Genomic DNA, 11,531 nt, shown 5'->3' on the forward strand with positions numbered 1-11,531 from the left:
AGAAATAGAATTTTTAAAGTTAAAAAGAGTTTTTGAGAAAAAACTTTATTTTTAAGTTTTTCTTAAAAGAATGTTTTAGCCCCTATTTAGAGTTAAAAAGTTAAAAATAATAATAATAATTTCAAAATTTTTTATCAAACATTTCAACCTTTTGTGTGTAATAACTCTTTATATATTAAAAATATTTTTGAAGAAAAATGTTGTGTTCTTCTAGTATTTTTTTAGTGTCTTTCCAATTATGACGTGACTTTTAAAATTACTAATAAATTAAAAGTTAATAATAATAATCTTAAATTCAACGATAATTTTAAAATCACGTTACAATTGAAATAACATAAAGAGAACAGTACAATAAAGAGAACAGTAAAACAAGAGCTAATATTTCTCTTTTTCAAACTCTCAAACCTCTCAAAAGAGAGCGAAAACAACCTTCCAGATCCCCATAATGCCCTCTCAGAACAAAAAATAAAAAGAAAAAGAAAAAGAAAATCCCCATAATGCCCAATGGAAGAGAGAATTCTCAAGCATCCATACGGGGCCATACCGCGCGAAACCAAACCAGTTTCAAGGGCGAAAGAGTCAATAAACCACAAGAAGAAATTCTAGAAAAAGGAAGAAGAGCCCAGAGCCTCGAAATGCGATTCGACTGCCTTGGTTTCTTAGCAAAGAAGCCACCAGAAAGCTCTGCAAGCCCCCCCCGCAGTCATGACACGTTATAAATACCCGGCCTCTCCAGCTGTTTCTACGACAGACAAAGAAACACCAGAAAATCCAACGTCGCGGAAAACAAATTCCTGGGATTTTGAATTCCTCACCACCCTCTATCGCTTCGTTCTGCTTTCTGTGAATTCGAGTTCATTAGCAACTTGTATCATCAATGGCTGACGTGCACATGGGAGAGACAGAGACGGAGACCTTTGCGTTCCAGGCAGAGATTAACCAGCTTCTGAGCCTCATCATCAACACCTTCTACAGCAACAAGGAGATCTTCCTTCGTGAGCTCATCAGCAATGCCTCTGATGTATGTTTCTCCCCGTCAACTTCTTGATTAGTATATATGTGGGTGTTTATGGGTGTTCTGAATTTGGGTTTTGTTTTGTGTTGTTGTAGGCATTGGATAAGATCAGATTTGAAAGCTTGACGGACAAGAGCAAACTCGATGCTCAGCCGGAGCTCTTCATCAGAATTGTTCCTGACAAGGTCAACAAGACCCTCTCAATCATCGATAGCGGTATCGGAATGACCAAATCAGGTTCGTCAACCTTAAAATCCACCCCAACATTCCCTTTTCACTGTCCTTGAAATACTATTATTAGTTAATAATAACAAATAATTCTCTGCATGTAACTTCTGACTTCTTTTTTTTTTTTAACAAAAATTTGTAATCATTGAACCATTCACTTAAGGTGTGGTTTCATAAGCTTGGGAATTTTTTCTTTGGAATGGGTTGTGATTGATTGAACCAATGTGGGTTTTTGTGGGGATAGATTTGGTGAACAACTTGGGGACGATTGCGAGGTCGGGGACGAAGGAGTTCATGGAGGCGTTACAGGCCGGGGCCGATGTGAGCATGATCGGGCAGTTTGGTGTTGGGTTCTACTCGGCTTACCTTGTTGCCGAGAAGGTCATCGTGACGACCAAGCACAACGACGATGATCAGTACATCTGGGAGTCTCAGGCTGGTGGCTCCTTCACCATCACCAAGGATGTCAATGGCGAGCACTTGGGCAGAGGAACCAAGATCACTCTCTTCCTCAAGGAAGACCAGGTATGAAAAGATTGCCCACATTTTTTTATTCTATTTTTTAATCTTTTTTTAATTATGCAAGTGGACTTGGGTTGTCTATGTGTGTGCGCTGTCGTTTGTGTGGAAGTGTGGTTTCTGAGCTGCGATTTTAAAAATGCAATTAAAATTTGAATAAAATCACGATTATACCTTAAAAATTATAATTTAGCTTTTAAAGTTGTGCATTTTAAACGTACGATTACGTAACCTTTGCCTGGAATTTGAAAAAGGTAATTTTTTTTAAAATGCTTCCCAAATCAATATACTCTTTGCAATTTTGTTTAAATCACAAATTTTGCCGAAATTGTAGGGTCAAACAATTTTTCATTTGTCCTGCAAATCTATGCATGAATTGATCACTCAAGCAGATATTATAAAAACCAGTTTTGTCTATGTTATTATTCCTTAGTTTTTGGATAGTTTAGTGAAGGTATGATTGGGTGTGCGTTTGAGGGGCCTAAAAGTGCGTTTAACACTCAAAAAGTCAATTGAAAAAAAAAAAAAAATACTTGTTTGGTAAAAAGAAATTGAAAGTACTTTTAAAGATCTAAAAACTCTAAAAATAGTTAAAACACACTTTTAGCAAAAAAAAACCATTTCTTTTTTTAAAATATCTATTTCTCAAACACAATTTCAAACATGCTCTTAATGGTCTAGTCCTTAGTCTCAAATTTAGGGCTTGGTATTGAATTGAATGTGATCTTAATTGACGTTGCAGTTGGAGTACTTGGAGGAGAGGAAATTGAAGGAACTTGTGAAGAAGCACTCTGAGTTCATTAGCTACCCAATCTACCTGTGGACTGAGAAGACTATAGAGAAAGAGGTTAGTGATGATGAAGATGAGGAAAATAAGAAGGAAGAGGAGGGTGATGTTGAAGAAGTCGATGACGAGAATGAAAAGAAACAAAAGAAAAAGAAGGTGAAGGAGGTGACTCACGAGTGGGAACTCATCAACAAGCAGAAACCTATTTGGCTCCGAAAACCGGAGGAGATAACCAAGGAGGAATATGCCTCTTTCTACAAGAGCCTCACCAATGACTGGGAGGATCCCCTTACTGTGAAACACTTCTCTGTGGAAGGGCAGCTGGAGTTCAAAGCCATCCTTTTTGTTCCGAAGAGAGCTCCATTTGATCTCTTCGACACGAGGAAGAAGATGAGCAACATCAAGCTCTATGTCAGGAGGGTGTTTATAACTGACAACTGTGAAGAACTCATTCCAGAGTATCTCAGCTTTGTGAAGGGAGTGGTGGATTCTGATGACCTCCCACTCAACATTTCTCGCGAAATGCTGCAGCAGAACAAGATTCTCAAGGTGATCAGGAAGAACCTGGTGAAGAAATGCATTGAGATGTTCAATGAGATTGTTGAGAACAAGGAGGATTATGGCAAGTTCTATGAAGCATTCTCCAAGAACATAAAGTTGGGTATCCATGAGGACAGCCAAAACAGGACTAAGCTGGCTGAGTTGCTGAGGTACTATTCAACCAAAAGTGGTGATGAGATGACCAGCTTCAAGGACTATGTGACAAGAATGAAGGAGGGTCAGAAAGAGATCTATTACATAACCGGTGAGAGTAAGAAAGCTGTTGAGAACTCACCCTTCCTTGAGAGGTTGAAGAAGAAGGGGTATGAGGTTCTTTTCATGGTTGAGGCCATTGATGAGTATGTTGTTTCGCACTTGAAGGAGTACGACGGGAAGAGGCTTGTGTCTGCAACAAAGGAAGGGCTGAAGCTGGAGGATGAATCGGAGGAAGAGAGGGAAAAAAGGGAGGAAAAGAAAAAGTCATTTGAGAATCTGTGCAAGGTAATCAAAGACATCCTTGGGGACAAGGTGGAGAAAGTGGTGGTGTCTGATAGAATTGTGGACTCGCCCTGCTGCTTGGTCACAGGGGAATATGGATGGACAGCCAACATGGAGAGGATCATGAAAGCGCAGGCTCTGAGGGACAGCAGCATGAGTTCTTACATGTCTAGCAAGAAGACAATGGAGATTAACCCGGACAATCCCATTATGGAGGAGTTGAGGAAGAGGGCCGAGGTTAACAAGAATGATAAATCGGTCAAGAATTTGGTGATGCTGCTCTATGAGTCTGCTCTTTTGACTTCCGGTTTCAGTCTCGACGACCCGAACACATTCGCTGCGAGAATTCACAGGATGTTGAAGCTGGGTCTGAGCATTGACGAAGACGAGACCGGCAGCGAGGATGCTGATATGCCACCACCTTTGGAGGAGGGCAATGAGGAGAGCAAGATGGAGGAAGTTGACTGAGGAGAGACTGAAGAGAGAGAGAGAGAGAGACATCATTATGTGAAAAACATGAAGTTTGCTTTTTTGAAGGACTCCTATGCCATTGGTGTTTCTGTGCAGTGTCAACTGTCAATCTTCTTTTAGTTTTCCAGTTTTTGCATTTTCTGCTTTTAGTTTCTTGCTTTTGTTTAGGATCTCGTGGATGGTAGTACCTATGGTTATCCACTATGTCACTTTGTTATAAAAAGGTACATTTGATATATAAATACAATCTAAGTCTGTTTCCAGGTATATAAGTACTGCTAGTTTTTTTTTTCTTGTTCTTTCTTCTTCTAGCTACAGCAGAACTAGTTAAATTTGGCAGGCTCGTTTCTTCCCACCATGGCTCTGCTGATTAAGTTGTTGGTAATGTTCCATGGTTGATTTAGCCTTCAAGAATTTGGCTTTGACGGATGCTGACATTCTTGAAGGGAATTGAAAACATTAGATGGTTTTGGATTTGGCTTACGTCCTAAAAAAAAAAAAAAAAAAGCACTTGAAGCCAAAGCCAAATCCGTTCTGTAACTGAAAATTTTCGCCTTCATTATATAGCAAGAAGGAAGAGATAGGATGGGCTCTAAATTTTCATTTTTACATGAGAATAAACGCATCAGTTATCTCACCAAATGAAGAAACACACTAAAAAAAAATCCACTCTTTTAATTTTTAAAGACCTACAAGAAGTCCAAAGGAATTCCCAAACACCAAACCTAGGCCCAGATCCAGGCCACCGTCCACCTCAGTCGTGCTGCCACCAGTTTTGACCATCATCTCCGGCACCGCACAAAAATACACCACTGGCATACACCCTCCAGCCTCCTTCCACTGGTGCTTGTAGCCAAATCCAAATTTAGTCAGAAAATTCCCAAACACTAAACCCAGATCCAGGTCACTGTCCACCTTAATTGTGGCAGCCACTCCGGAAGAGCCCCTACAGTTTTAGTACTTTTGACAGTCTCTGTTAGACATTAGCCTCAGCCTGCCATTACGGCCAGATTCGGCATCCCACCACCGCCTCAACGACCTTCACCTCTGCCACCCACAGACAACCGCGCCACCACCTATTGGTCATCGCCAGCGTTAGCCCACCATCCACGAAGCGCCGCTCAGCCGCACCTTTCTTCACCGTTCAGAGATTGCTTCTTAGTTCTTGCTCTCCTTGGTAGCCACAAATACAGAAGCAAGAGACGTTGGATTGTACAGGAGCACCTATCTAGTGTTTCTTGTCTATTTTATTTATATTGTACTTGGTATGTGTCAGCTTCTAATTAAAGGCTGTAAAAGCTCACTTTACCACCGGATTGGGATCCCCAGCATTAGTTGAGAAATTGCCGGTAAAAAATAGCTGAAATCTTAGTCATTGAACTTCATCCAATAGTTTATACACTGCCGCATGTCTATTTAATTAAAAAATACTAAAATAATATTTAAGTTTTTAAAAAATATTATAAAATAATTATAAAAAAAGTAGCCACCCCATCTGAGGCTTGGGGGTGGCTGAAACCAGTCATTGGGGGCGGCCGAAGCCACCCCCTAAGGCCACCCCCTAGGCCAAACCCCAAAAAAAAAAAGAAAAATGGGTTTGGCCTAGGGGTTGGCCGAACCACCCCCTATGGCCATGAGCCACCCCCAACCGGCCATTGGGGGTGGCCATATTTTTTTTTATAATTTTTTATTTTTGTATTATTTTGTTTTATATTTTCTTTTTAAAACTTAAATAATATTTTAGTATTTTTTAATTAAAAGGACGTGTGGCAAATTATAGATCATTGGATGAAATTCAATGGCTAAGATTTCACCCATTTTTGATGAGCTTTGATGAGCAATTCCCTAGCCATTGCTGGGGATCCCGATCCTACCACCCATCTAAATTGAAGGTATTCCCTTGGTTTTCTTTTTTCTTTTTTTGTTTTTTTTGGGGGGGGAGAGAGAATATCTTGTTTAATCCCAAATGTGAGGAAATAAATTTTAGTAGTTCAAGCTTTGTGTAATCTGATTTTTCTTTTTCTTTTCAGTATGGAGAAGGGGAGAGGGGATTTTTGGTATCTTATTTAAATGCATGTAAAGTTTTATAATATTTACTAAGCAATTAAATTCACAATTTTCTGAGAGTATAAGCTTTGATGAGAATTGGTGAATGTTAACAAATTGGTAGTTAGTGGTAATACTACGAGTCTAGTCTGGCGATTTTAGCTTTGTTGTTGAACTTGTTTTCTTCTATTTGTTGTATTAGTGTTCATTTTTTGCAGCATAGAAGAATGGTATGTCCAGGTTCTTCATCCTCCTCTTTAGTGTCTATCAGATTCCTGTCAACATTCTTGTTTTGCAAAATTGTTGCCGAAGCCCAAAGCAGCATTATTGGTATAAAGCTTGGCTTTCACCTCTAAACCCAATTAAACAAAAAAAAAAAAAAAAGCTGTGTGCAATGAGAATGATAATTTTGTGTGAAAGTTAACATTACTCATGAAGACAATTGGATGTGACGGGTAATATCTACTCATGAAACCAATAGACAATCAATTCCATTGGATTGCAAAGATTTCATCATCGGTTCAGCTTCAAATGGTCAAATTCTTCCTACTGAGAAATTGTTGGGAGTCGTGTACCAAACAACACTCATTTATTGCATATCATATATGAGAATCATCTAATGGTTACCAAAAGAAGGTGGTGGTGTATTGATGGATAAAGGTGGAAGTGTCACAAATGTCATAAAACTAAAATATGTAGATAATGCTTCAGAAGTAGTAATGAAAGACAATTCATAAAGCAGGAAAATTAAATAGCAACTATTACCAATCCAACATCTAACATTTTCAAACACCAGACGAACAAAAAGAAGAATTGCTATTCAGCTCCCATATGCAGTAAGTGAAAAGGATTCGGCTTAAAAATTGAACTGTCAAAAACCATGCAATGTAGAAACAGGAGCCATAACTCTCAAGAAAGATTTGAGCTCTCTGGGGCACCACCACCAATACCACCAGCTCCACGACCAAAGCCAGGCCTTCCACCAGGACCCTGCAAGTTTGGTGCAAGAAACAATCATTAGAGTACAGTAGAAACTACCGAACTACAATCCCAGCTGCCTGGGAAAACAAGTCATCCCCAATTCTTTTACAAAGAACGCCACCACCAATGGACATATGCTGGCTTACAAATTAAAATCTCACATATTTCCCTAACAACTTTGAAGATTTCAAATAACTACTCAAATGGAGACAAAAATCTGCAAGAATAAAATGTTGGAGATATTAAAAAGACTAGGGCTCGTTTGGCAAACTTTTGTAGGGTAACTTTTTGCTTTTGTGAAAAGAAAAAACATAAACATAAACAAACAACTCAAAACAAAACACACTCAAAATAACTTATACATTTATGTCAAATCACAACCAAAAACCAAATAAATCTAAAAGGCATTGTCAAATGAGCCATATATTGGACAGAAAAAAGTGATACTATTAATGGAAAGCTAACAATCATCAGATAGTCAAATTTCGTAATCTAACGTCAGTAGGATTGGCCCCTCAAACAAATTAAAGGAAAAAAAGTCGGGACACCTGAGACACTAAGAATTAGATTGTAATACTACTGCATTCTTTCTAGCTATAACTCCACATACAATCAACTTCCAACCTCACAATAATACAATTTAATCATTACTCCTTTTGACCACAAATGGAAAGCTGCCGGTGTGTGCCTCAAAATTTTCTATTGGCCACTAACATCATTTCTTAACACATTAAGAGGCAACTTGTTCAAACAACTAGATGAACGACAGAAACCATGCTTTAAATAAAGAGGAGTCTGGTTTGGGGTTGACAACTGAACCAAATTAACCCAGCAATATTAACACATAATACCTCAAGAAAATAAAAAATACGGGGCTTAGAGAAGCCATGGGGAGGGGGTAAGGAGGATGGGGAAGAAGGCCTCAAGCCATGACAGGATGCATTCCCCAATAAGTTTACAACTACAAAAATGTCAAAATCTAGTCCCAAAAATTATTATGTTTCTAGGTTTTTCACTATCGTCTAGACCTGAAGTACTCCCACACAACCCCTGCTTCCACACAGGTGCAAACCAGAATTTCCCACTTGTAATGAGCTGATGTACCAGTGGACTATAATAATTACTCTTACAAGAAGCAGCAAAAAATTGTCTAAACTCTGAACAACAGGAAAGTCAACAGTACCAACCCCAGTGGCCTAAAAGAAAACTTGACACACTAGTTCCCCTCGCTCAATAGACTCACCAAACCCATCCAACCTAACCTTAAATGGCATATTTGAAGAAAATAAACAATGCCAAAAACCAAGTCAAAGAAACAATTTGCTATCACAAAGAAAGAACCAATTTGTATGTTCCCCGCCAAAATCAAGCTCGCGAATATCACAATGGGACATAAATATGATACAAACAGCAAAAAAGCATACAAACATAATAGATACCAAAAGAAAGTACTAAGGAAAGACCACAATCAAATTACCCCAAAACTAGGCCTGTAGTCAGCAGGTGCTCCGCCCTTGTCACCATAGTCACCACCGGGTCCACGGGGACCTCCACGGTACCCATCTCGGTCACCAAATCTCCTCTCTCCCTCAAAACGAGGAGGGCCACTGATTCACAACAACAGTTTTCAATTACTCACACAAACCCCAAAAAACACAAATTTAACCATCCATATCATATCACAATCAATTAGAGCAATCTCAGTAACCAATCCACCCATATCACATCACAATCAATTAGAGCAATCTCACCAATCCACCACGAAGAACAAAAATTTACCGAGGGCGATCTCCAGATGGGCCGCCAAAGGGCCGACCAGCAGGACGAGCCTGTTTCTTCAGGGTTGCTGGGACAATCTCGGAGGGCAGGTTGAGATAAGTCCTGAGGAACTCAATGCCGTCGTTGGTGAGATACCAGTAGTAGTGCATCCAAGCAAAGGTCTCGCGCACGTACGCCTTGGACTTGAAGCTCTGCATCAGCTTTATTACCTGTAGATTAGGCACATCGATCTCGGGGTGCTTCGCCAGATTGAAGTCCTTCTTCGCATAGCAAACTCCCTCTGAACACAAACATTACCACAAAATTGAACAATTAAATAAAACACATATATATACACGTATAGAGATAGCTACATAGCATATGTATGTAAGAAACCTTGGAAGAGGTACTTGGAGATCTCACGGCGATTCTTCTCCGAAATGATCTGATGGGAAACAATTAGAAAAGTCAAGAGACCGATTTGATATCTGTTTGCATGCCGAGAAACAGCGGAAAAGGAAAGGAAAAGAATTTAGAGGCTTTAGATTTTCGTCTAAAACCCTAAATACACGCGATTCGTTCATTTACATTTTCCTTTCTTCTCCTACGAAAACTTTCTCGGCAAACAAACAGAAAATTAACTCTTTCACAGATAGAGAGAGAGAGAGAGAGAGAGAGAGAGAGAGAGAGAGATACCATGGTTGAAGTTGAAGATGCGAGGAAAATACAGGCGGCGAGTTCTCTCTCAGTCTTTGCTTGCTGCAATAAACCCTAATTCTGCTTTGGTTTTATATAGCCCACCGATGGGATATGGGCTTAGGATATATATGGGCATAGGTTTGGGCCTATGTATGGTCTAGTCCTATGGCGATGGCCCTTTAATGGACCAAAAGAATTGTAGGAATATCAGCCCAAAGAGGGGGTCAACCTTATGCTTCTGTCATAGACCTTTATTCCACCCCCCCCCCCCCCACCCCCTTTTTTTTTTTTTTAAGGGAAAAAGGGGAGATTGCACACGTGGGTCTTTCTTACTATTAAGCTTAATTTGTTTGGAAGTAAATATTTTTTTTGTTGTAAAATATTTTTAACAAAATTATTTGAGCTAAAAACAATTTTCAACTTTTCTTTGATAAGAAAAATTAGTGAACGTAACGGCGACAGCGACAGCGGCCGGCGGCCAGCGACAACAATGATGACAGGGGACCTCCAACGAAGGTGAGAAATTGCTAATAACCTACGGTGGTTGTGGCCGATGGCGGATCTGGTGAACTCTGGCGACCTCTAGTGGTGGTGGCAGAGAATGAATAAAGAGAGAAAATACAAGAATGAGAAATTCAAACTCATAAAATGGTTTATAATTTTAAAACAAAGAAACCATTTTACTTGGATTAAAGATGGTTTTCATGGTCAACCGAAAGTATTTTTGATATGACCATGATATTTGGTCACATCAAAAAATAGGTAAAATGTTTTTTATAAAATAGTTTAGTTGAAACAAACAAAGCATCAATTCTTACAAAAGAAATAAGATGACAAGTGATGGGAAACTTCTAAAAACCTTTTTGAAAGCGGCACGTTAAGCAAATTGATATAAAGTTAGATTTAGAGCATGTTTGGAATTGTATTTAAGAAATAGAGATTTAAATCAAAAAGTTTTTTTTTTTTTTTTTGCAAAAGTTTCATTTTTAAGCTTTTATCATTTTGCCAAAAATGTGTTTTGGGCTTTTTGAACCCTTAAAAGCGTTTTCAATTTTTTTTACCAAACCGGTATTTTTTTCTTCAAACAGACTTTTTGAGTGTTAAACGCACTTTTAGTAGGAGTAGCAAACCTGCCCCGGTTCCCAATTTTGGTGGAATCGGGGTACCTGGTTTTTTTATTTTGAAAAATTGGAACCGGTTACTCGGTTATACAATAACCGGCTGGTCCCAGTTGATACCTGGTTATCCGGACCAGGTAACCGGTTTTTTAAGAATATATATATATATAGCTTATTTTAGGTATTGGGCCTAATTTTTGGGCTTATATGAGGTATTGGGTCTAATTTTTGTTCTTAATTTAACAATTTTTTGCCCTTTCTTTTAAAAAAAAAAAAAACAAAAAACAAAAAACAAAAAAACAATTAGCATTTTTGTCCCAATAAGTTGGGCTTTGTTGTGATTGTTAAAAAAAAATAATAATAAAAAAAAAAACCCAAAAAAATTACCGTTTTTGGCTTTCTGGGCCTTAAAAAATAAAAATCCAATGTTTAAAAATGTTCTAAAACTTCATTGTTTAAAAATACCCATAAAATCCAATGTTTAAAAATGCCATAAAAATTCAATGTTTAAAAATGCCCCAAAAAAATTAAAAATAAAAATATATATATTATTTTATATATATACCCGGTTACTCAGTTACCCCGTTATAACTCATGCCAAAAACCGGAATCGGGTATCTGGTTACCAGTTTTTTCCAACCGATTACCGGTTTTTTCCAACCGGTTACTGGTTGGTACCTGATTTTTTTTGACATCCCTAACTTTTAGGCTCTTCAAACGTACACCCATGCAGGCTCTTAATAGTCATGACTGGCTTGATAGATTTTGTGGAGACCATTCACAATGGGTTCTCTTCATTTAACTTTTCTCTAAAAATCTAACAAACTCCTTACATTACTTTAAATTTAACTCTTGTCAGATTCACTTCCTA

At 38.4% G+C, this 11,531-nt stretch overlaps 2 protein-coding genes across 2 annotated transcripts; one reads left to right on the forward strand and one right to left on the reverse strand.

The window, feature by feature from the left end:
* Positions 1–728: 728 nt before the first annotated feature.
* On the forward strand, positions 729–4,324 carry LOC132176724 (heat shock protein 83-like). The gene is made up of 4 exons (XM_059589008.2): positions 729–1,021; positions 1,111–1,252; positions 1,488–1,768; positions 2,505–4,324. Exons 1-4 carry the CDS (start codon positions 878–880, stop codon positions 4,053–4,055), a joined length of 2,118 nt encoding a protein of 705 aa, XP_059444991.2. The 5' UTR covers positions 729–877; the 3' UTR covers positions 4,056–4,324.
* Positions 4,325–6,721: 2,397 nt separating this feature from the next.
* On the reverse strand, positions 6,722–9,628 carry LOC132175207 (small ribosomal subunit protein eS10z). The gene is made up of 5 exons (XM_059587077.2): positions 9,540–9,628; positions 9,240–9,288; positions 8,865–9,144; positions 8,563–8,692; positions 6,722–7,094 (listed from the first exon to the last, which is right to left on the reverse strand). The coding sequence occupies exons 1-5, from the start codon at positions 9,540–9,542 to the stop codon at positions 7,014–7,016; spliced, it is 543 nt and encodes a 180-aa protein (XP_059443060.1). The 5' UTR covers positions 9,543–9,628; the 3' UTR covers positions 6,722–7,013.
* Positions 9,629–11,531: the final 1,903 nt, after the last annotated feature.

The sequence above is a fragment of the Corylus avellana genome, chromosome 3 (genome assembly GCF_965113065.1).
Source record: "Corylus avellana chromosome 3, dhCorAvel1.hap1.2, whole genome shotgun sequence".
Taxonomy (NCBI): Eukaryota; Viridiplantae; Streptophyta; class Magnoliopsida; order Fagales; family Betulaceae; genus Corylus; species Corylus avellana.